The sequence below is a fragment of the Scatophagus argus genome, chromosome 17 (assembly GCF_020382885.2).
Source record: "Scatophagus argus isolate fScaArg1 chromosome 17, fScaArg1.pri, whole genome shotgun sequence".
NCBI lineage: Eukaryota > Metazoa > Chordata > Actinopteri > Scatophagidae > Scatophagus > Scatophagus argus.
In genome coordinates this window covers 16,096,504-16,122,925 of record NC_058509.1, presented here as the reverse complement: position 1 = coordinate 16,122,925, position 26,422 = coordinate 16,096,504, and the positions used below count along the sequence as shown (strand labels likewise).

At 40.4% G+C, this 26,422-nt stretch overlaps 1 protein-coding gene across 3 annotated transcripts in view; it reads left to right on the top strand.

The window, feature by feature from the left end:
* The first annotated feature begins 2,547 nt into the window (after positions 1–2,547).
* The window catches only part of adcy2b (adenylate cyclase 2b (brain)), a 39,157-nt gene continuing 15,282 nt past the window's right edge, over positions 2,548–26,422 (top strand). For 2 of the 3 annotated variants that reach the window (XM_046417853.1, XM_046417852.1), the window contains exons 1-9: positions 2,548–3,529; positions 11,225–11,422; positions 14,724–14,885; positions 15,862–16,011; positions 18,757–18,905; positions 20,023–20,134; positions 21,315–21,442; positions 22,606–22,764; positions 24,981–25,113. In XM_046417853.1, coding sequence (XP_046273809.1) covers positions 3,266–3,529; positions 11,225–11,422; positions 14,724–14,885; positions 15,862–16,011; positions 18,757–18,905; positions 20,023–20,134; positions 21,315–21,442; positions 22,606–22,764; positions 24,981–25,113 — 1,455 coding nt within the window. In that variant the 5' untranslated portion in view covers positions 2,548–3,265. The remainder of the gene's footprint in view (positions 3,530–11,224; positions 11,423–14,723; positions 14,886–15,861; positions 16,012–18,756; positions 18,906–20,022; positions 20,135–21,314; positions 21,443–22,605; positions 22,765–24,980; positions 25,114–26,422) is intronic. The other variant, XM_046417854.1, reaches the window with a different exon arrangement.

The following is a 26,422-nucleotide window of genomic DNA, read 5'->3' as shown; positions in this document are numbered from 1 at the left end:
CCTTCTTATGTATAACCTCTGTGTTGGTCTTCCACTTCACTCTGTTGTTGTTGCAGAGACCAAGATGCTCCACCAAGTCAATATCCTCTCCCGGAGGAGTTGTGGGGCCGTCCTCTGCCTCCTTCTGAAGTCAATCACCATCTCCATTTTCTTGGCTACGTTCAGAAGCAGATCATTTCTTCCAGCCCACTCCACAAAATCATCCACTGGTGTTCTGAACTCCTCCTAGCACCTATCACATATACATCCAACCACTGCAAAGTCATCAGAAAACTGGCAAATGGCATGACCCAGAGCTGTACGGACAGTCTGTGGTGTACAAGGTGAATAGTAAAGGAGGCTACTCAGTTGCTCCTGGAAATACGTTATCTAAAAACCCAGAATTGGTACTGAATCATTTTTGCCCTCCAGTGGTCACAAATTTGTCGAATGCTTGTTTGATTCAATGTATGTCGTTAGATAAACATCAACAACTAAACACTGCTGACAGTATTTTAATCAAAAATATGCAGTTATTACTGATCTGCATGGAGGTTTCTCTTAGTATTCAAAATATGCTTAACACAAGATACTCCTTTTTTTAGAGGTCACTGACAAAACGTGTAGTTGAAAAATGTGTTTTGTAGCTTGAGGGTTAATGTACAGAGGGACACGATGATGTGGGTACCATTATCATTATCACTCTCATTATCATCATAATGTTACCCAGTTGGATGGTGATTCTCTATGAATTTCTGACTGTGTAACTCTCTTCACAGTGATTGATTTCCCTGCGCTGCACTCTTTCTGAATATGATATGAGATATCTCTTTCTTTGCATCCTTTTCTTCCTCCAGAACATTGAGTGACCACAGCGGCTTTGAGCTCGGGTTTGAATTTCTTGCTATTTGTACTGCTGTTGATTCAGTAACTGAAACTCAATATATTCAGTAATCTCCAGGAACCAGAAGCTATGAATCCCAGAGTAAGTTTATTCATATGTCTATTCCTTACATATGATTTCTCACATATTTCTGATTAGAGTTTCACAATACACCTGCTGTTTCTTTTTCGAATTTTCAAAATTATATTGACTGTCTGAAGGGATTGGAACTGACAGTTGGAATGACATGAAAGATGGTACAGCCAGGTGTCCTTGTTGTAATAATCCGCCCTCAGGACCTTTTCATTTATGTACTGATTACATCATGTGTGCAATCATTTGAATCAAGAGAACACAAACACTGTAAGTACACTGCCAAAACTGCATTTGCGTTGCCAAGCTAGCAGCAGGAATGACAATATCGGTCGGTCTGTTGGTTTGGTCTGTTCATTCAGCCTAAATGATGGATAGATTGCCATGAAATTCTGTACAGATCCTTCAAGAGCCAAACATTTTTGCTTTTGTGTGGAATGATAGGATAGAACGGAGGCATAAAAGGTCCTGAGAGAATGAATTCTCAAGTACAGGTGAACTTTTTCAAGTTGAAGTTTTCTTGTTTTTGGTTTATGACCAAATACTTGCAAAACTAATGACATTCCCTTCAGCCTCAGCTGTATTTGGATGAGGCTGAACACCTGCTAACATGCTAAAGTAAGATATTGACCAGAGAAAACATTGCCTGCTGAACTTCAACATTTTCTCACTTTAATTGTGAGAATTTTAATAGTTAATTGTTATCTAATTCTTATTTTGCTTATGCCTATTTGTAGTTTTTGGTGCTCTGAGACAGAGGCTTATTCTGTTGCCTTCACTTCCAGTAGATAAAATCAACACTCAGTTGTTATCTGACAATGTAAAGACTATTTCTAAAGATGACCTTCAGTTCTGTGTGCATTTGTCCTCACCATACAGACTCTCTCTTTCTCTCGCTGTCTGGTTAGCGTGCTAAGGGGAAACTGTGGCTTTGACACATTGGAGTGGCACGGCCATTTTCACACTTCACAGTGCATCACATGTAGCATGGAAAGAGGGGAGAGAGGGAACCTGATGCGGCAGAACAGAAGCAGAAATGAAAGGGAGAGAGAAATGAGAGCTGGGAGGAGGAGGAGAGGAATATTGGGATTTTGGTTCGTCAGATCTTATTTTACTCCCACCAGCTGACACACATAGACACTGTCGCTCTCAAACTTTCACTCATTACCAGCTCTCTCTTCCCTCTCCTTTTCCCCGTTTGAAGCACCGATCTTTTTTCCTCCCACACTCTCTCTGTCTCCTGAGGTTTTTCCTTCCTGACTTTGTTTCTTCTTCCTCTTCCTCCCCATCATTCCCCCTTGTCTGTGTATTTTTCTTGCCTGTCTTTTTAGCTTATCGCCCGCTGCTGGATGGCATTTTATTCTCTTTCCCTCCAGACTGCTGCTCCTCTTGGTTCGGCACAGCTGTTACAACCCTTCTCGCTCACTTTCTCTCTGTTTTTCACACACACACACACACACACACACACACACACACACACGCTGACAAGCAGTTTTTCTTCTTCCGCTCTCCTGCCAACTTCACACTGTCTGCTGCTTCCCTCTTATGTAAATTTCTAAACCTTTTTTCTGTACCTTGCAAACACATACACACACACACACACTCACACACACACACACACTCACTAACACACACACACAGTATTGAGTCATATACCAGTTCTCTCCACATTAGCTAATCTCACACATCACTATTCTCACATATCCACTCGCTCTGCTAGGTACAGCACACACACACATACACACACACTTTTACCCGCTAGCTCTCCCCACCACACACATTGGTGCACACCCTCTCTCCTCTCACTCTCTCTTCTCCCTCCCAGTTCTACACATTCTCTCTCTCCCTCAGTTCTCATCTGCACCTCAGCAGACTAACATGTTGCCTCATCGCAAGCACAGCGCAGAGCAGTAAGCAGAGGCAGCCTGACCAAACATAAAGAGCAAACAAGAAGGAGAAGCAAGAAGAAAGGAAGTGAAGTCTCATCTCTCTTCTTCAGTCGCTGACAACCTTCTCTGGGAGGAAGAGGAAGAGGTGGAGGAAAGGGAGGAAGACTGGATTTCACACTGTCCTGACTCAGTTTGTCGCCTCGAGCGGAGGGAGCGGCAGAGGATGCCAGGGAAACCAGAGCAGCTGAAAAGTTGACTGTCTATCACTCAGCTGTCCATCTATCCCACACTGCTGACCAAACTTTTTTAAAAATCAACAAGAGGAGGAGGAGGAGGTGGACTTTTGAGGGCAACGAGGAAGGTGGGAGAAAGTGTTTGGGTCAGTCAGAAAGCAGGACTGTCCTTCCAGAGGCAGCTACCTATGTGGCAGGAGGCTCTGTGGACCCGAGGACGCTACCTGCTGGAGAAGAGTGATGGCGGCGAGGGTGCCGAGGGGCCTGAGAGCCTGGGAGACGGGTTCCCGGGGTTCCAGGGCGAGGTGTGCGTGGAGGGTGAGAAGCCCCAGGACTGGCTGTACGAGTCCTACTACCGAATGAGCCAGCAGCATCCGCTGATCGTGTTCCTGCTGCTGATCGTCATGGGAACCTGCCTCGCATTGCTGGCAGTGTTCTTTGCTTCAGGACTGGTGAGTGAGTGTATGTGTGTGTTTGTGTGTGCAGAGGTAAGTGTTTATGCAGGTCTCTAGAGAGACAGGTAAGTTTATCCACCCAGAAAGAAGTATAGTTTGTTCTAAAATGTTAATGTAGCACTGTATCAGTGCCAACAAACAGGAAATGTTATTACTGTTGTGCATTTCACATTTTCAGAATAACAATCCCTAACCATAACTTTTAAAAATTTAAATTTAAAAAAAAAACTTGACAAAAAAATTTTTGTTTGACACTTTTGGGAAATTTGCTATTACACTTTCTTCAAGAGAGCTATGAAGAGAAGGATACCACTTAGTCATTAAGAAGTCTGAAGTCTGCAAACAGCCTGACTTTGTCCAAGATACAAAACTTTCCACTTTCCAGCATCTTTTTAGTTCATGAATACACCTGTTACATCTTGTTTCTTTAATCAGGACAGTACAGTATACAAATGAAAAATTGCCATTTAACATGCCAGGTTATTTTTTTTTTTAAGTAAGATGTTTCCCTCCGTGTTTAAAATTATTTTACAAACTCAAATAGCTGCACACAAATGATGGGAAATGTAGTTTCATAATTTCTATTCTGAATTAAAATTATTTTTTTTGTCTTTTTCCACTTATCCTTTCTGGTTCATTTGATAACCAGAATTATAATCATAGAGCAATACTAAAGAAATTCCTTTCTACAACCAACCATATTGACCGAGGAATTCAAATGCAGCTTCAAAAACTCGAAATAAAAGCCACGGTGTGTTTTTAACGTGGTGGAATGCTGCACATTTTATTGTAATAACCTAAAAGATCCTGCACGGCTATAAGCTGTGTTTTCCATCAGATAGAAGCCTACTTGTTAGAATCACAGGGGAGTGTTAGAATAAAAGGGAATTTTGCTTTGAGCACGAGACTGAATGAGACGGAGAGGTTCGTGTGCATGTGTATGAATATGTGCGACATCAAAAGAGACCGTGAAGCAGCACTTTAAATTTCAGCGGTGGGTTTTCAGAGTGGATCAAGAGCGGGATGAGAGTTTACTTCGCAGCTGTGTGGGTGTTGGTGCTTTTTGTTAAGTGAAAAGTGTTGTTTTGGCCAAAAACACTCAACCACAAACACAAGCTATTGTTTCTCAAGTGCTGCTTTTGTGTCTGTATTACATAGCCATACAAAAGGAAGCCCACTCATTGCTGTGGTTGTTGGTGTTTCAGAACGATTGTTTTGCTGCTATATGTTCCTCATGATCTGTAGACTTGCCAGGCACATTTTGTCTGTGTGCGTTGTAGCACATGGGCATTGGGAAGCAGGTGGAACATACTTGTGAGAGATCTGTGCAAGGTGCTCAGCCTTTGTGCTCACTGCGCCTCTCGTCCTGTTACATTCAGTTGAACCTATATTGATCCCTTCTATTTAAGACCTATCAATAGATCTTATTGCCCTGGCTGGTTGATTTTTTTCTCTTCTTCTGCTGCTATAGACTCATGTGTTCACAGGCTAGATTACAATCTCCCCTAATAATTTCCCATCATTCACAATGGTGATTGAAGAACTTTTTTTTTTTCCCAATTTGTTCCTATTAAAGGACAGACAGAGCTGTCTATAGTTACGGAGTGGTTTTTCAGTGAGGCGTGTATATTTATTACCGCTGGAAGAAGAAGAATGGCAGGAATAAATAAAGGGGACATATGAGCTGAGGGCCGGGCGGCAGAGGGAGGAGAGGATGTTGTTGTAAGTGTTCTGGCTTTATCAGTGAGCCAGCAGAAACCCAACCAAAGCAGCACTAATGCTCCCAAAATTACTGCACACTTTTATCTTTCTCCTCAGATCATGGCTGGAATGGGTGCATGTGGTGTTTTTAAGACTCCTCCACCCATACTGCACTGTATGTGTGTCTTTGTGCTTGTGTGTGTTGGTATGCACATGTGTGCGTTTGCATGCATGTTCAGTTTATGAGTATGTGTGTTGTTTGGGTGTGTTTGTTAGAGGAAGTCTCTCATTTCCTTCTTAGGGTTATCTGCCTTTTATAGAGAAAATAATAATTCTTGTTCCTTCTCATGCCTTGAATTTGTATTGATTGGAAAGTGTGTTAGTGTGTCTGTCTGTGTGCGTGCGTGTGTGTGTGTATTTTCATGCCCACATGTCTGTACAGAGCCAGCAATTACAGGACAATATGTTAGCCCCATTACATTTGACAGTTTAATAGAGATCAATATTATATTTGCTAATGGAACATTGGAAATCTTTGAACTGGACAAGAACGCTCCCATTATTTTTATGACTTACATCATTGATTACATGTTCAATTTATTGACTTCAACGTTCCTTTCCATCTTTGGATTTTTTTCCAGTTTAGGATCAGGAACGCATTTTTATTTTTTGTATTTTAATGAATTGTTATAAATGATGTTAATATTATATTAATAGCATCTGTACACATTTATTGCGTTCCACTTTGTTGACAGTTTGATAGATGCAGGGCAGTGAGAGCAGAGTGATTTTGTAATGACGGATCACCAATCCATTATTTAGGGGCAGGAAGGTGAATGAATGAGGTGAGATAGATGTCGTGACATCACTGACTGAGGTGTGGTCAAAGCTGCAACACCACAAAGCACTAATCTGCACACAGATGTCATATTTTATACAAAAAATATTGGGTTTAATCATTTTGTTTTAGCTAATTGTCCAATTTCAATTTTGTCCATGAATCATTGCAGTTAATTTTATTCCTGGCAAACGTTTCCTTCTCCTCCAAGTTAAATGACAAGATATTTGATTTTTCCTGACCCTCTAGACAAACACAAAGAAGCATTATCTGATTGAATTCCCCTTTAAGCAAGACAACTTCATTTCTCTATCTGTCCTTCCAAACCATTACAAATCACTGTTGGTACGACAACAGTTTAGCTCTGGTTTGGTTAAGTTTAGGTGCAAACCTTTTTTACAATTAGAGTTGGTCCAATATTGATACCAGTATTTCAATGCCTCTTTTGCCTGCTATTGGCCAGTACACAAGTCTGCACTGGTCTGCGTGCAACCTGACAGATTTTTTACTGTACAAGTAGTTAACATCCATACAGGGTATCAGGTTAGTGTGTGGTATTGGCAGACAAACAAAGTTCAGGCATCAGAATGCAAATCAGGAAGGAAATAAATGGCATCAAAACACCTCTCATAAACAATAATTAATACTCATTTTAAGGTTAAGTTTGGTTGCTTTGTTTTAAATCTTCAAGCTAACATAAAGATATCCATCAAATTTTTACATTTGCAAGAATCCATTCTCCATTACAGGTTTCAAAAGTTACTATTTTCAAATGTATGTTGTTTTTATTATCTGACTCCGTGTGAATGCCTTTCAAACTGTTTCGATCAACTCAGCAGCTCTGTGTCAGTGCAGTGTCCTGGCATCTGTTTGTCTGTTTATGAAATGACAGTTTCTTCACCCTGTAATGTGACGGATGCATGTAAGATCACACAGCTGAAGAAGCAAAAAATGTCAAGATCTCTGAAACAAAATCTATCACATTACCTCAACATGTTTCATGAATATCCCAGTCAATGCTGTAAGTAAACCAAAACCATTAAGATCATCCTCAACAAACAAAAAGCCTTGATCTCCTTTAATGATACCTCATTAGTTTACACTTTTGAACGAAACCTTCCTCAGGACACCTTGTGCCTGTAACAGAACAATACAACATTAGGACTACTTCATCTATCTTTAATATTGTAATTCCATAAGGTTGAGGAACTCACAAAAGGCAAATTTAACAAAAAATGGTAAAACTCAAAGCAACACATTCCAAGGTATTGTGACTTTCAGTCCTGACAAGCTTGCAAGGCTGTGATTTTAAAGACAGGAACAATATCTCTTGCTTTGTGTTATTTAGTGCTGGTTAGCTCTTTAAGCCTTCTTGTTAACACTGAAAACTGAAATAAGGAGTAATTTTTTGAAAAAAAAAGCGATTTCAGAGCAAAGCAGACATATCACCTGGTGATAGGGACTGAAAACAATGAAATTTAAAAGAAAAACAATCTTTGTTATTGTTTCCAACAGTCTCCAGCTCTGGTTTGGTTGAAATGAAACCTTAATTCACCATGTTAGATGTGAAACCATGTTGCTTTCCCCCGCTGCTCCTGTGATGTCTGCCCTCCTTCTCGCTCCTGATATTTTTACATCTAACTTGAATTAAGGGTTTATTTCGACCCAGCCACAGTTAGTGTTTGTCAGAGCAGTGAAAAGATGAACCAAGGTGGCTTTGGTTTTGTTTCTGTTGAGTTTGGATGATCATTGTGTGTCGTTTTTGGCACAGTAAAATTGCTGTTTTTTGAATAGAGTCTAGTTGTTGAGACCCACATTTTTTTTTTCTGGTTAAACAAAAACAAAAATTATATTCTTCAACATAAAGCTCTTCTTTGTAGGAATCCTTTCTGACACTTTTAATAGGAATCTCAACCTGCGAGTGGCAAGAACAAACACTTTTAGTGGACGTACTTTGACAGTCAGAATTGCCCACAAGGTTTAAGTAACAGCCATTGCAGCCTGTGTTGCTTCTGTACACATTTGCACCCTTCGTCACTTACACATCAAAATATGTAAACATAAGGCCCAGGTTTAACAGAAATTGTTTAAAGAACACCTCTGTCCCTATAAAACAGGGTATGTTTTTATTCACTGTTACCATGATTAAAAACCAAAAGCAGCATCTGTGTACCTCTGGTAACTAGCCTAGCACAGAAGTGCTGGTTAATGATATGATAAGTATTGCTATTATACTTGCACAGCGATTCACCGTGACTGGCTAAAAATCCACAAATTCAGCCAGACAATGAAGAAAATCTGCAACAGTTTTATGTGAGTCTGCAGAGAACAGACATATAGTTGTTGGATGGAGGCCATAGCTGACTGATTCTCACCACCATGTTTAGCAAGTCAATTAATCACCTTTCAGGGATGATAACAAAATGTCTAAAGGATATACATGAATATTGAAAGTCGCATCAAACGTTTCCAATAGGTTCTCTGTAATAGTGATTAGGACTTCGGCTATGCTACCTACTTTGCTTCAAAGTAATTTGAATAATTTGTATCATAACCTTTTGGGTCAAACTCAGGATGCTCTGCCACCTTTGACCTGTTTTAGCAGAGTATGTTAACTTTCAGCTGTGCTGCAAATGGGGCACCAGAGGAAAGGTTTGTTGATTATTCATGATTTTCATAACTGTGCAAATGTCTGCTGAGAGCAGACCTAAGAAATCTGCCATGAGTGTTTCTTAATCAGAGAGGATAAATATTAAGCAGGCACCAAAACGTGGAAAGTGTGTACAATATCATGATTTTTGCACCGCCTCTCCCCTTCTCCTCATTTTCTGACCTAATGTATTTGGTGTGTTTGTATATATTCACTGATGAATAATGAGATTGCTGCATCTCTCTGTCTCTTTCTGTTGCTGCTCCTTCCATGTCTCTCTCTGTTCCCCATTTTTCCTCCCAGTATAATAGCTGGGTAAGCCAGACTGGGCTAAAAAAGGAAATAATTGTTCTGGATCACAATGCAGTATATTATAGCAGGCAGGAACAACTCCCTCCCTCTATGCATGTTGAGGGAAATGGCTTTAAATGGTTTCAAAAAGGGTTTAAACAGGATTAGATGGCCTACAATCAGAAATGTGCAAAGTGCAGATGTGTGCAATACGTGAAAACACTGTATTGGTGAGGGAGTGGCTTCCTCCCTCTTTGTGTGCATGGTGTGTGTGAGCTTACAGTTTGTGCATATGATGCCAAAGTAAAGGTCTTTGTCACCGAGGCTCACTCAGATATCCACCCGCTTTTAGGAGTTTCCAGTCTTGCTTACATCCTCATTGGGATTCAATCTGCGCTGAAGGCTGACTGTATAGCTGGCATGGCGTCAGCAGCCAGATCCCATGGGATCCTTTCTCTAGCCCCTGACTCACACTACCTCTGCTACACCATGCTGCTGCACTAACACACAGCAAAAAGCTCTCTTCCTGCATTCGCTTCGGCCAAAAAGCTTCTGCTGTTCTCAGGTCAATAAACTGTCAAATCAGGCACAAATTCAAAGCTGAGGCATCTTTTCATTCTGTTACATAAAAGCTGCTTCAGCAAGCTGCATGTTAAGAGAATCGAACACGTTTCTATGCCCACACTGGTGTTCATTTCACTGCGACAATCTGTGACATCTTATCACAAAGTGGTCTGCTAATTTAACATTTACAGCTTCTGGACCTGTCAGAGCGCTCATGGCTTTGGAATAACTTAATATGGTTTCCGTGGGTGTAAGGCAAGCTCAAGTCTCAGTCTCAGTCCTCTTCTTGAGCAAATGAGCAATTTTTAGCTGCTGTTCCATAATTTACTGAATTTTACTATTTATTGAAGAAGTCAAAAGGATGAAGGGAATATTTCTGTGGGATGTGTTTGTTTGCGCTGAGATTTTTGCAAGTATTTTTTTCAGTTAGACTCAAAAGATGCGCCTTTACTACAGAATGTACAATTAGAAATATGCTTAGGACACACACATGCAGAGGTTATGGGCAGGTCAAAGGGATGCAAAAGCTCAGGATGAAGACATTAAGGGGAACTGAAAGGTGCTGCAGTCTTCTCCTGTTAACACTAATAATTTATCACAAAGACAGACACAGATAAGTCTAACATACGGGAATCTTAATGAAAGAAATATCCATACTGAAAACATTTCACTGGCCGATCATGAAACTATCCAGCCCTGCATCAAAGTTCGGTGTAGAGACAAAAAACTGGCTGTAAGCTGCGAAAAAAAAGTTTTAAGGAGTCATTTTGTCAGATATGAAGCCATTTTTCTTGAAACAAATGAAAAATTCTAACAGCTACTTTAGCTCGTTTGCACTTGATTTTAGTTTCAAAGGAACATGAATATCTTCACAAAGCAGCATGAGGCGGATAATGGCACCGAGATATGAGAGAATCCCTGAAAAAAAAAAAAAAAGCTGAACGCTGCCATGCGAGGAAAAATTACTGCCAGATTTGCACCCAACAGTCATGTCAGGATAGTTTTGTTGTGTATATCCTCCTGAACTTATACATGACACAGTAAGAGGGAGGAAGAGGCTGTAGAGGATGAGGAGAGGGTCAAAGGAGAGACTGTTTTTGTGTGTGTGTGTGTGTGTGCTGACAGCTTCTAAATGCTGACTTTGACAGTGTGAGCGCAGAAGTGATGCAGTAGCACATTCTCTGGGCTCAGACTGTCTGTCTCCCAATCTGTGCGCCGTCTGTTCATCTGTTTGTATGTGTGTGTGCGTGTGTGTATCATGTTACGCCTCTATCCTTATCATTTTTTTTAATGTCCTCAGTAGGACACAGAAAAGTAACTATCACATTGTTTTGTTATTTTGTCTTTGTTTGATGGGTTTCAGGATAAATGGATTTGTAATAAGTATTTAAAACACACTCATTTTTCCTTTGGATCTTGTCTTTGGTCCCTAATGCTAACACTGTAGAATACACTGTAGATTTAAAGAATAAACTGAATAGGTGTGTGTGAGGGGCTTAAGTGGCTTAGTGAATACGCAGACTGCAAATCAGTATGTTTGTATTCAAGTCTCCAAACTTACCAATCCTGATACTGTATAAAGCAATGATCCTCTCTTCTCTCTTCTCTCTCTCTCTCTCTCTCTCTCTCTCTCTCTCTCTCTCTCCAGAACACAGAGGACCACCTGGCGTTCCTGATCACAGTTCCTGCTGCTCTCTTCCTCTTCCTGTCCATCTTCATCCTTGTCTGCATTGAGTCGGTCTTCAAGCGAATGCTCCGCCTCTTCTCTCTCCTTATATGGGCCTGTCTGGTCACCATGGGTTACCTGTTCATGTTCTCAGGAGGGATACTCAGCCCCTGGGACCAGGTAGATAAAGCTGCATGTTTGTTTAATGTGTTATTATTTGCGTATGTCTAAAATAACAATCAGATTCATATGTGGGTCTGGTTATGCTTCTGTATGGAGCTCCACCTCTCTTAGTTACTGTTGCTACACCCAGCAAGCTTTCTGTTCTTGCATGGCGCATTATGCAATTTACAACGATAACGCTGGTAACAGATTTACCATAAAAGTCATCTCTGAAACAAAGGCATACTTCTCATTTCTAGCAACAAGCCATTAATTTTATTTTTATTATGACAACTGCATCTAAATGTTTTTTCTTTTTATTTATCAGAGGTAGATGAGATAGGCCTGTATTGGTCCTGCAGTACGGAAATTCTCAAAGACAAAAAAGTTGTAAATATAAGAGAGAAATGCAAAAAAAAGTACTTGAAAGTGCTTGAAAAAAGAAGAGCAGAAAAGTAGAAGAGTTATTAGCTAGTTAGCTTTATTAGCTTAGTAGAAATGTAGATCAGAGTGTTATTTTGTTCTAACATAACCTTGTTTTGCTGGCAGAGATTAGATTCACGTTTTATTGTTTGAATTTTCAGAGTTTATTTGAGGTTGCTGGAATCCAAAACTGTGGAAGAGAACTGTTAATGTTAGCATAAAAATTGTATTTTGTGTATTGTGTATTTGTGTATTTTTCAGTGTTTTGTGATTGCATGCATGTGTGTGTGAGAGAGAGAGAGATTGCGTGTGTGTGTGTGTTTGACCGTGTGTGCATTCTGGTTCTCACAAAATTAATTCCACATGTGACAAGTGTTAATGAGTCCTGATGAGAGTTGGAGGTTAGCAGATCAGCAGACAGACGCATTAGTTTTCAGCGCCAGACTCCTCCTCTCTCTGTCTCCGAAATCCTATTTTCTCATGCTAGCAACCTGTCTCCCCCTATTCATCAAATCCCATTTTCTCTCCCCAGCTTCTCCACCTGCCTCCTCCTCCTCTCTTGTTAAGACCCCCCTCCACCCTCCCCACCATGCCCAAAATTTCCTCTCCTTCTTTCTCTCCTCTGGGGTGGAGATATTTTTACCATCAGCCACCTGTGAGAGCATAATCATTCTGCATTATTAACTATTCTCTTCTGCTCCCATGACACTCCCATGCATACTCCTATCTATCTATCTATCTATCTATCTATCTATCTATCTATCTATCTAGAAAGAAAGAAACTTGTAGGGGAGCAGAAATCCGGTAAAAAGAGAACAGCAGGAATTGCAGCCTGCTCTCAGTGGGTAGGATTGATTGTGATTACTGAGAGAACAGCATGTCTGATGGAGCACACAGAGCTAATAACAGCGAAGGCCTGAAAAATAGAGAGCAAGAGCGAGGGAGAGAGAGAGAGAGACGGGGAGACAGAGAAAGACAGGGATAGAGAGAAACTGGTGCTCTCCTCGGTCATTCACTTTCAACCTCTCCACCCGAACCCAAATATGCTCGCATGCTCACCCTCTTTCTGTAAACACACAAGGAAAAATGTTGTCCACATGCAGTGTCTGCCAACATCTAGCTGCATTACCCTGTTAGTCAGACTTTTATTCAATTTCTCTGAAGGCCAAGGCTCTTTCCAGAAGGCAGATTGAACATGGCTGCTGCACCTGGTACCCCAGAATCAAGACACACTGACCTGTGTGTGAGTGTTGGCACATGCATGAAAGAGATGAGGTTGTGCTTGCATCAAAAAACGCAGTCGAGCTGCTTCCCCTCACAAATGCTAAAGTGAACAAATAGCAAAACATTTTTGATGTGGGGATTCAAGCGTGCATACTATGTGCTCTTGAAGGTGTCTTGAAGGTCCGTTTGAAGGTGTGTGCTGCTTCTGTTTTAAACAGGAGGGGTTGTGCACTCGCAACCAGGGAGAAGGGGAGAGAGAAAAGTTATTGAAGAGGCCGAAGTGAGGTGATGGCAGCAGCTCCCATTTGAAGGTGTTTGAGAGTGTATTAGGATTCAGGCCGGAATGCTGTGGAGATGGAGTGTGTCTGGCTGCCTGCGTAGCAGACAGAGGCAGGTGACGCACCTGAAATTGGACTGCCATTCTCGATTCCCACAGATCGGACGCCAACATTCCTCTGTGGGTTTTGTTGTTCAGGGTTGGAAGTTCAGAGTTAGCAGTTGAAGTCTATGGCCAAATATACAAGACCTCCAAAACAATGCATGTGCTGTGACGTCACCATCCTACTCTACGTTGGTTCCCCTAGCAACAAATCAAGTCTGAGCCTGAGTCTCTCTCTCTCTCTCTCTCCTCTGTTTTCAGGTCTTCTTCTAGAATGAACTTCGCTTGATAACACGCTATGCCACTGACAGCGGTCATAATATCTTTGTAATGCATCGCCAAGAAAGATCAACTTTTGCCACAGTTTATTTTCAGCAAATCTAAGTCACTCTAAGTGGATTCCTGTTTGCACACCGACTCTCTGAACCTGAAAGACACAGGAAATAAACAGACAGGCAGGAAGGTCAGAGTTCATCTGGTGTCCCAGTTGAAATCGTAACCCGCTCGCGCTGGTCGCCACCATAACAGGAAGGGGTGGACTGAGAGCAAGGGAAGTGGACAGGGACAAAGCAGGAGGTTTAGGTGCAAGTTATCAATGAACAAAACAGTAGGAAACACCCATGTAGCACACACACACACACACACACACACACTCCAAGCAGAAGGAGCCAGAGTAAGAGTCTCTGATGGAAACCTGGAAAGAGAGATGACTGATTACAGTAAACAAACAGGAAGCTGCATAAATATATTCCACTGGGCTGTCATGCTGAAATTAAACATTTGAACAGTGGCTGTAATATACTTCATTACTTTTGTGACGCTGTGACATGTTGTATATAATCTTCAGAACTGTTTATCTCAGGATTTAGCTTATTGTGATGCTGAGTGGGAGGCCCCACTCATTTCTAATAATTCATACCAAGTTCAGCAGTCAGGTCTTTTTGTGAAGGAGAGTGGGCTGTTAACTCTCATAACTCCATTCTGTATTTAAACAAAATGCAGAAAAAGTAGGAAGATACAGAAGATAAATCTCTGGTGAGATTCAGATTAGAGGCATTTTTTTGGTGTGTGTCTATATTTAGGCACTGCAGAGGCACTAGTGCAACAGTTGGATGACCTGATGATGCATATCGGCTCAGAACCGGTTGATCTCTGATGCTGAATTATGTCAGGGGACATAAAGTTGAAAGAAATCTGGAAAGTTATCATAACATATTCACAACATCAAGCGCTTTGAACAGATCTGGTTTATTTTAGACAAATCTGCCACTATTGATGTGTTCCTCTTTCCAGGTGTCCTTCTTCCTGTTCATCGTATTTGTTGTCTACACCATGCTGCCCTTCTCCATGAGAGGGGCCATTATCGCCAGTGCGATCACCTGCTTCTCGCACACCGTCACCCTCAGCATCTGTCTGGCCTCCAAAGTCACAGAACTGGAGCCTTTAGTCTGGCAGGTGAGGCAGACTAACTCTCTTATGAGCACATAGCTCAATACAGGACTGTTGAAATTGCAATTTGCATGACTCCCTGCTAGTATGGCAGATGACTCTGCTACCAGCTTCCCGTTTTGCTTTTCTGATGGCCTGAATGATTGCTTCATATGAGTTAGTTTCTCAAAAACAAAACTGGCAAGGCTGTTACTTGCATGATTAAAAATGATGAGGTACAACATTTCAGTAAGCACTGGGCTGTAAAACAGTGAACCTGTCCTGTAACACAGTGACACAGCACATTGAGCAAAGCCCCCAGAGTCAAATGAGCTGCCTTCTAACGTACTCAGCGAACGGCTCTTAAAAGAGCGGCTCTAAATGAAGCACACCAACAAATGTTAGAGAGTAAGCATAAAATTTGAATGAAGATGCAAAAACATGATAGATATTGCTTGATAGAATCGAGTTGTTTTTTTTGTTTTTGTTTTTGTTTTGTTTTGTTTTTTATCAGATACATGTCTGAGGTTGACACACTCAAACACACAGTGGTTCTTATAGTGGTTCTTAATTCTTCTAATTAAACACCACAGTAAACACACTGATTACACTACTAAACCACAATAATCTCTTTTCTCTCCCTCTCTCCCTCTCTCTCTCTCTCTCTCACCCACACCCACTCATAAATGCACTGTGGAAAAGCACACCAACAATAAAACATGCTCGAAGACATTCACTGCCCTTGGATACAGCACCAAGGACAATCTAATGATATGCAAGACCACAGTTGAACGAGCTTGAGGTTTACATAGTGGTGTAAAAGTGCAGTCACATTGTGTGCTCTGGCCTGCTTTTACATGGTGATAATGGAAATTTAAGTGGAAGGAGGCTGATAGTCGGGAAATTACATGTACAGGCATATCTGCAGCATGCGTCACTTCCTGACATTATTTTAATGCCTTATTCTTTGTGTGCATATGTGATCGTGTGGTGTATGTGGCAGATCTTAGCCAACGTGATCATCTTCACCTGTGGCAACCTGGTTGGGGCGTACCACAAACATCTGATGGACCTGGCACTCAAACAGACTTACCAAGACACCTGCAACTGCATCAAGTCCCCCATTAAATTAGAGTTTGAGAAGCACCAACAGGTACACACGCAGACACACATAACGACAGATACAAAATGAATGTGTGATGAAACTCTCAGTGTATAGTCTATTCACAACAGTAATTTACGTCTATATATTTAATTACTTGACTTTTTTAGCTCTAGAAATGGCAGTGTTGCTCAGTTGCTTGGTTAGGCCCACACTGAAATATCTCTCACTCTCTCACTCTTGTCTGATTCTTCGACTTTTCATGCCGCAGTGAAGTTGGCATTTGTGGATCTGAATGAATTGTCTCAACATTTATTGGTTGGATTGCTTTGGCATTTTGTACAGCCATTTCTATTCACCTGACAAAGAATTGAAATAGTTTTTGTGATTCCCTGACTTCTCTTCTAATGCCATCTTCAGGTCAGATTGTAAAATCCTGTAAAACTAATGACATTCCCATAAACTTTGTCTTTGTGTTTACTGTAAATTAGCAAATGTTGGCATGCAAAGGGTAACACAGTGAACATTATTCATAGTGTTAGCATAGTCGTTATGAGCACATTGCTCACCGATGTTAGCGGTCAGCTCAAAGCCCAAAGCTTTGGCTCTATTCTTTTTGCTATTTCTATCTCTCTCAGAGCCACACGTGCTGGATAAGAATGAAATTCAAACCTGTTTTTTTTTTTTTTATTATTATTGCTAAAATATTTCACTTCTTACTTTTGTCTAAAGAGGCATTATGCAGTGACATTTGCTTGACATTAGCATATTTGCCCTGACATTGACCATTTTCTCTGAACAGGGAAATGACACTGAAGCTGTGAGCTTTCATAAATGTAAAATTTGATGTTGTGTTTAAGTACATAATTCATCATTAATTTTTGAATTACTATTTTAAATACGTACACCTGTTGAAATGCACCAGTATACTTATACTTTGTCATTATCATTGTCATTATTTCATTTTGTCATTATTCCATTCATTTATGATGTTATTGGGTTGGAACAACATTTTAATTTGAAAAAATGCATACATTAAAATGTGTGTGTGTGTGTGTGTGTGTGTGTGTGTGTTAGAAGCAAATATCTATGTAACAATGCCATATCTCATTCAATAGCTGAATACAGATCACTTGAGTTCATTAATCAAACACATGATTAATAAAGCTACATTACTTCAGGCTATTATACCCCCTCTGCATGCTCACAGTAGAGTGTTCATATTGCTTCAGTGCTGAATAAGTAAATAAGTGCAGTTGGTGTAGGTTTCTATTTTTAGCGCAATCCCCTCTCCAGCTCCCGTCTCTACTTAATTTGCTGCTGTGTTTTAGGAAATGAGCCTGTGGTGTGTGAACAATGTAATGACCCTCTCTGCTGTGAGCCGCATTTATGACTCACACCCCCTCAGGCAGCTATTCACTCTTTCTAATATGCACACACACACACACACACACACACGCCCAAACACTCACACACACCAAAATCACTCTCAAATAAACCTCCATCCTATAGTGCTAAATGAAAAAAAAAAACAAAAAAACACAATAACCCACAACATACATGGTTACAAAACTGCTATGTGTGATGGATCTTTCATCTCTGCTTCTCTATTTTTCTTATTCTCCCAGACAGCTGACTAAATTACACAATGGCGTGTTTTGTTCAAGATATTTCCAGTGGTGCTTTTGTTGAACTTTAAAATGTACGGTTAAAATAAAACTTTCTAAAACATCAAAGCATTCAAAAGGTACAGCCACGGGGAGCTACAAAAATCCTACGGAGGGAAACTGACTGAAGTAGATGTGGTAAAAATATGCAGTTCACTGCCAACAGTCACCACAATGCACCAATGCCACCTCCCGTCACTACCTTCCTGCATGTAGATGTGCAGCAGTGTTGCTGGTTCTCGTACGTGCTGGGTTATATGTCCGTTATCCTCCTTTGACTGAGTGTGACTTTTGCTCGTTGCCTCTGGTGGTGATTAAATGACATTTTGGAAAACATAGCAAGTTGCAAACTGAAGTAGATGTCAGTGAGGCAGGATGAGTACACAAGTAGAAAAAATCACAACACTACAAAAGGGACCCAACATCATAAAGTGCTTATTTCTAACTTTATCATTTTTCTTTTACGTTTTACCTGGAGGATCACAGGATCTCCAGATTTCCAGAACTTGCTCAATTGCTTTCCTCTGAAAAAGAAAAATAATTTCTTTGCCTCAGTTGCTCTTCTGTACATGACTTTAGTTTCCTGTGCTCAGTGCTGAGACATGAGCCCGAATGAGCCATCTATTTAAGAGGTTAAATCTTGGTTGTGGATGACAAGAGTATAACCACTGGGGCCACTGATGAGTTCCTGGCCCAAAGTGGAAGGGGTCAGTTTTTGTCCATGTCTTGGACCTCCAGAAAGTGGTGCAGAGCAGTGGTAACAGTGGTAGTATGAGGGTGCTGCCATACACTAGAGCTGCCGCAATGTCCTTGTTGACCTCTTCAGGTGATAAGCCCTGGAGACAGAGGTGGCAGATAACTGCACAAAGGTCTGAATGTGTGATGGCACTTTTAAATGTGTAGAGAATTCAGATTAGATCATTCACAAACTTGTGATATTTAAAGTTGAGATGCAGCAAAAATGTCTTTTTAACCCTTTAAGATTATAACTCCTATCATATAGGACACATATTTAACGGTATATGCCAAAAAATCTATTTCTTTGTATTCTTTCATCAAATTCCAGTCATGTTAACTCCCTCTCTCTCTCTCTCTCTCTCTCTCTCTCTCTCTCTTACTTTCTCCACAGGAACGTTTATTGTTATCCTTATTGCCGGCTCATATAGCCAGGGTGATGAAAGCCGAGATCATCCAGAGACTCCAAGGACCCAACTTTGGTCGAACTGAGAGCACCAACAACTTCCACAACCTGTATGTGCAGCGGCACACCAATGTCAGGTAGTAAGGGTCCTTTTCCTTTATCTGTGCCCCCACATGGTAAAGGTTATTATTTTCTGTGCTTGATTGCTCTATACCTCATTGCTGCTTACACTCTGTCTTCTTTTCACCTTGCCTCTTCACATGCTCTCACATTTGGATTGCTCCTATACTGTCGGCTCCTCTCCTCCTCTCTCATCTCCCTTTACTTCTCCTTCTGCTCTCCCATCCCTTTTCTCCATCTTCTCTGCATCCCATTTTCTTATTCCTTGTGATCAACATGGTCAAATTCAATTCAGAGTTAATCCACCTCAATTGTGCTCTGAGGTCACTTTGCTGAACAAAGAGGCGTCTATGTCCTCTGTTCTTGATGGCACCCTCCTCTATATTGGTAACACTCAAACATACAAATCCAGGCTAACCGGAAGAGGCTCTTTGTATGTTCTATGCTTATTGAAAAAACATTTTCTTCTTGGGAAGTAGATACTTGTAAAGGTTTTGCAGACATGTCACTTTTTTGAGGTGCTGGATACATGATGCATGACGTGCTGTTTGTATAAGTCTGCTTCACAAATTTCACAAAGTTAATGTTAATCTTATTAAATATTAAATCTAATGTTAAATGATGTTAAATATGAAGTATTAATAGAAGGAGAAATAATTCATAAGTGTGATGAAAATAGTTTAGGTGCATGGTACAGAAAAACTAACTACACTTTGATAAAGAAACCAACACAATAATATGTACTACACGTACTACTACAATATTTCATTTTATTGCATTGGAAACCTGAGCAGCAATGAATGTGTTTGTACATGCAGACATCTTAGATTTGTCTGTCTGATATGAATCCAAAGGCTTCTGCTGTGGTAACATATTTCCTCTGATGCCACCAACATTGTCTCCATCATAATGCTGCAAAGCAGCACAGCTTACAAGTTAATTCAAAGTAATCACATCAAGTGCAACAGAGTGCTTCATACACGTGATACTCTCCCAATAAAATAAACATTTTGCCTCTCCTCATACAGGACAACCAAACACTAGCTATGACAATGAATTGTCTTATTTGATGGTTGCTGATTCACTAATACAATATGAATGATTTTATTTGTTGTTTCCTCTTGTTTTCTGCAGCATTCTGTATGCAGACATTGTAGGCTTCACCAGGCTGGCCAGTGACTGCTCTCCAGGTGAACTTGTGCATATGCTGAATGAACTCTTTGGCAAGTTTGACCAGATTGCAAAGGTAGGGCCATAAAACACACACGCACGCACTGTAAGAAGATGCCCATTCTCCCCAAAAAAAAAAAAAAAATCTAATGCTACAATAGTCATGTAAGAAGTGCCCTGTGTTAGAGAGGTGTTGATTCAACTCTGTTGTTATTTATGAGGCTTTATTGTCATGGTATTGGATTGAGATATACTGTACTGTGAGATGTTTAAGCTCCTCTCCAAACAGTATCTTAATGAGGCAGAAAAAATATTGGAAACATTTTCTTGTATAATGCAGCCCAGTACCACACCACAGAGCAGGAAGACAAGAATTTGTAAATTTACAACACTTACAGCCTCCCTTTATTTTCAGTGTAAGGTTTTGTTTGTGGTCTCGTGACAGTAACACAGTGAGATTTTATTAAAGGAATTTTGGATAAATTGATTAACTGTGTAAATCATACAAAATATGCATCATAAATGTATACTGAAATGACAGTATTGAATTTTTAATTAAGATTCATTTGGCTTTAATGCATAAATGATGGATGTTTATGACAAAAATAATACATTTTTATCCAGAGATAGTGCTTTCAGCTAATGTTGCCTTAAATCTATTTACAGTCAATCAAATTTTAATAGCGTGCACACATTGAATAATTCCAAATTAACAAAGAGAAGACAGCAGACTCTGTCTTGAGCTGTCAATCAGATAAAGCATGGCCTTGAAATAAATGTTTTCTGTGTCCTGCGGCCAGTGTCGGCCTCTGTGCTGTACCCTCCCAGAGCACTGAGCCTGCTAACAGCTTCAGGTCGTAGCAGTGTGGGTTGGTCAGACTGTATCTCACAGTCTCATGGGTTCTCTGCTGTGCGGGTCTAAACAGTTGAGTCAGGCTCTCTCAGCTTTGTGTCCAGCAGCTCTGTCCTTCCGCCTGATGAAGCTGCAGTTACATAAACCCGATCCAACAATGAGCTGTTAGACATCCCACATGTGGAATAAGAGCTAATGTGTTAGGTGTGTGGGTGTATGATTTTGGGCTTGATGGATGTGCCTGTGTGTGAGGGTTGTGTGGAGGTGAGAAAGAGCATGAGAAAACACATTTTATAAGTGAAATAGTTAACTTTTGCTAAAGATATTATATCACAGTGGACAATTTATGGAGTTTCATGATAGTGTAATTCCCATTTCCACTCTTTACCTCTCTGCTTTTAAGGAAAATGAGTGTATGCGAATCAAGATTCTGGGAGACTGTTACTACTGTGTGTCTGGTCTGCCTGAGTCGCTGCCTCACCATGCCAGGAACTGCGTGAAGATGGGCTTGGATATGTGTGAGGCCATCAAGTAAAATACCAGATCTCTCTCTCTTTCTCTGTCTCTCCCTCTCTCACATTCATGCACAAACAGAAACACAAACACACGCCTGTCAAACAGATTGAACAGAAGGAATGCCAGACTTGAATTCTGCTCTGTTTGAACTCCAGAACAAACACAATGTGAATTCAATACGATAAGCCTACCAACTGAGCAAATAAAAATTTAAACAAATGAAAAAATATTCCCTACCCCTCGTGCTCTCTGTCACTGTTTTTCACTCGTGCAAGAGAGAGCACACACATTAGTTTCATAGACCAATATGTTTGCTTGCCTGCACTGACCTTTAATCGCAATGAGATTAAAGATGCCACCCAGTGCCGTCCATCTCTGACATAATGAAACAGTGCCTATTTCAGTGCAGTACTACAACATTTTCTATCCTGACTGGAGTTAAATTCCAGAAGAAACACTGAGTCATTTGGCATATATCACAAAATACGTTACTGGTTACTAGTGGTAATGGCAGTCTGTGGCTAAAAAGAAGAGAACATAATTATATTCTATTCATTTTTAAGAAATGAGATGTAACACTTTAGTGGCTGTACTTGATTAGCCAAGAAATAGTAAATAGTTGTTCTTACATCTCTGTCTGTGTACAGATTAAGTAATTTCATGTAGATTCAATGAGTTAGTTGTAATGGGGCCAACCTGAAAATGGAGGTCAAGGCAGACGGCCGCCCATTTTGAGCCCGGGTCTGCTCTGAGGATTCTGTCTTCTAAAAGGCAGTTTTTCCTCACCTCTGTCGCCAAGTGCTTACTCAAGGGGGAATGTTGGGTTCTCTATACTATAATTTAATTAAAGAGTTTGGTCTAGACCTGCTCTAATTGGAAAGTGTCATGAGATAACTTTTGTTGTGAATTGGCGCTATGTAAAATAAACTGAATTGAATTGAAACTGAAACTGAAAATGAGATGATCCTTCTCATTGTTGATTTTTCGGGGTGCTCCAGATGAGCTGTTCCCCCCTGTTTTCAGTCTTTATGCCAAGAAAGACTAACTGTGTCTCAACTCCAGCTCTGTACTCACAAACTTGCTCTCAAAACTTGATCTCAAAATGAAAGTGAATATGCACATTTTCCAAAATGGTAGACTAGACAAAAGATCAATTTTCTACTCTATTTTCTTCATAGGAAGGTCCGAGATGCCACTGGAGTCGATATCAACATGCGTGTTGGTGTTCATTCAGGGAATGTCCTGTGTGGTGTGATTGGCCTTCGCAAGTGGCAGTATGATGTGTGGTCACATGACGTAACGCTAGCCAATCATATGGAGGCAGGAGGTGTGCCAGGGTAAGATATAACGGACACTTCAGAGAATGCTTCACCTGATGTCATTACTGGTGCAGTGCAACTTCACAAACCCTTGTAATTACTGTGTGGTTTGCAAACTAGAGGGAAGTAGTTTTAGTTTGTACACCAGACAGGAAGCTATGCTCTGGGAATTTCTTTCTGCTCTCTCAGTGATTAATGCAGAGTTGCACTTTAGCAAGTTGGTGAATTCCCATCTTCCCAACTGCAGATCCATGCAGCCTAAAGCAGAAGTGAGCAAGTCCCGGTGGTCAGCAGTTCCATAGTATCATTATGTTGAGTTTCAGTGGAGAGTTACTTTCTCGAGGAGTCTGTATTGGAGGCTTTTTCACCCACAAAAGAATAACACAGAATATTTGAATTTCTGCTCTTTTGGAAATGGTGGAAATGGTTAGATCAAACATTAATCAGCACTGAATATCACAGACTACCTCAATCTAAAAAATATCTGGATGATTATGAGTGTCCTAAAATAAATATCGACTCAACCCTCATAAACCATCCTGTCAAAACCAAATATTAAGATACACCTGAGGGAACAACATATTGATGTGTTGCAGCACATCAATATGTTGTATCCAAGTGTATTGTATGAATCATTTCTTCCTTGGCCCATTTCCTACTTGCTTCCTAATGACTTTGCTATAAGTAAATTAAAGTAAATCTTTATTTATATGTCACATTTTAAAACAGAGTGTTAGAAAGTGCCTCACATAAGAAAAACATAGAAAAATGATATATATATATGTAATAAAACAAAGTACAATTAAGGTAAAAATGCATAGAAGAATAATACATTAAAATAAAACAACAAACAATTAAAATGAGCCAAACACTTTGGAATAGAGCTCTGTCAAAAAGTTTGCCTGTAGTAGTAAGTTTTTAAAAGCTTCTTAACAGAGTCCACAGAATGAGCAGATCTAATGGACTGAATCTAATGGAAGTTGAGTTGAGGCCAGCACAGTAAAGGCACAATCACTTTTTGTCTTGAAGTTGGAAGAAGGAATGGATAAAAGGTCAAGATCTGATAAACCAAGTGGTCAAGAAGTAGAATATGGTAGCAAGAGGTCATAAATATATCTAATGGTGAGGTCATGTAGAGCTTTATATGTGATCAGCAAGACTTTATAGTAGCTGGTAGTTGTAGTTTGAACCAACTGTAAATGATTTAGCCCAGTTTGACTGAGATGTGTAAAGAGAGTTGCAGTAATTTAAACAAGAAAAAGTGAAGGTGTGGATTAAGAGGTTGAGATCTGCTGATGGCAAAGTATTTCTGATTTTGGTGATATTTTTGGTAAAACAGGACTGTACAAGCTAAGTCACCTGATGGTCAAAGGTCATAGAAGGATCAAGATTTTTTGCAGTGGGCTTGTTATTATACGTGGTTTAAAAGGTTGATCAATGACAGTGGCAAAATTATCAGGTCCAATTACATGAATGTCAGTTTTAACACAATTTAGGTGGAGTTAAGTGACATCCCATCTATGATGGTGGCCAGGCAATCTTGGAGGATGGACAGGTGATTCAGGTTATTGGGTTTTTCAGTGAAGTAAATCTGTGTGTCATCAGCATAACAATGATATCAATGTGGTCGGAACCATTCTGGAGGTATATGGAGCACAGAAGTTGACGGCTTATATGCACAATTTGTTGAGCCAATACACATGATCACTCATATTATGGAAGTGTGGTGCACAGTTAGCTGGATTTGTGAAGAAGAGATCACTGAAGAGGAAAGTGTATGTTCACAGACTGAAATGGAACATGAGACATGCCTGTCCTTATTCTACCCCATTATAAGCATTTGAGACAATTATAGCCACTTCATTTGCCCAATCAGCTCTACGCGTGCTATGTGACCATTAGGTCTGCCATTCTATCACTGTAACAAGTATGGGGAAATTGGCTGGTGGTTATGTGCGTGCTACACTGAAAATAAGCTTTTCAGTGCCATCACGTTGTCTCACTGGGCTGCTAATGGTTTGTCTCCTCTTATGCCTGCTGAAAGGTATCTGAAAAATATGCCCAGGAACACATTCCCAACGCCAACCCTCATTGTTTGTAATGGTAATCATCCAGTATTGTTTAGTGTAGGTAATGAGGCTTGGAGGTAAATAATATGTTTGATGGACCTGTTGATGCAAGCCCTTAACCTCTCTCACCGTCTGCCCTCTTATCCCTTCTTGTCTCGTCTCCAGGAGGGTGCACATCTCCTCAGTGACGTTGGAACATTTGAAAGGTTCGTATAAGGTGGAGCCTGGAGATGGACAGAGCCGAGACTCCTACCTAAAAGAACATGGGGTGGTCACCTTCCTGGTCATCAACCCCAAGGTCAGATACAATCACTTACATGGTTTATTCACTCATGTCCAGTCCAGAGAGCACCTTTGGTTAGGTTAGTATAATACATGAAAGAGCATAGGATATGGCCATATGAAACCCAGAAAGTAAATATAAATAGTACTTCTTAGGTTATTCAGTTGTTCAGCCATGTGAGCGGTATTGCCTATGAGTGCAATGCTGTTTGGTTAGTCTGTCTGTCAGTCCACCACTTTGATATCTCAGCTGTTGATGTAGATGAATTGTCATGAAATGTTGAACATTCATCGTCCCTAGATGATGAAATCTACTAATGGAGACTTTGGTGATCCCTGAATTTCTGAAACGACTATCAGGCTGACTGCAATGAATTCTGTACACACATTCATGCCTGGATTTGCTGGTTCTTTTTTCTTTCTTAGTTCATGAAAAGTTTATCTTTTCTTGACATATGGTTTTCACAGGGCAGCACTCTGTATTCTTGTATATATATCTTCACTTATGATGAAGTATGAATGTTCACATATAGTAGTTGTTAGTTTGCAGCAGTAACTGCTGATCGTCTCTGTGTTTTGGGTCATGATGATATAATGATGCAAAAAATATTTTCAGCAGCACTGCTTAACAAACATTTGATTCGATGTGCAGGTCAGGTATACACAAAAAATCCCACGCCACCTTTTCATCCTGCCAGGAGCACAGTAGGCAGCTAAACAATTTTGACAATGTCAAGTATAGAAAAATAATATGAGTGTGTAGTGAACCAGTGTTATCAAATGTGTGTTCACTCAGTTGCTCTAGACATGCAGCCCCTCCTGTCAAACCAGGACGTAAAGGGCTGCTCAAGGACATTTACAAGATCTGTCTCTTCTGTGAACTTTCTGCTGAGAACATCTCTATATAGAATGTGTTGGCATCCAGGCTGTGTTCAGTGTTTTTGGCTTGGCAAAAGAAAATTGTGCTTAACAGTCCTCTGCCTTCCTAATCCCTCTATCACTTGGCTAGGTTGCATCCATTTCCCTAAATATCTGCAGTAAGACCTTCCTTTCTCCTCCCTCAGGCATCCCATGTTCTTCTTGCTTCATAGACCTCAAGGCTTTTAGTGGCATCTCTCTTCTGAAGAATTAAGGCCTTCCAGTGCATATTTTGAAATTGCCTTCTTTGACATGAAAAGCCACAGTGTGTTTTCACCACTGATTTCTCCAAATCTGGTCCTTTGGCTCCTTTTCGTCTTCTCCGTTTCTGATTCCTCCCCTAAGAGCTTGACCAAGGACTGGTAGCTTTCCCTTAAAGTCATCACATCTCTTTAAGCACTTCTCAC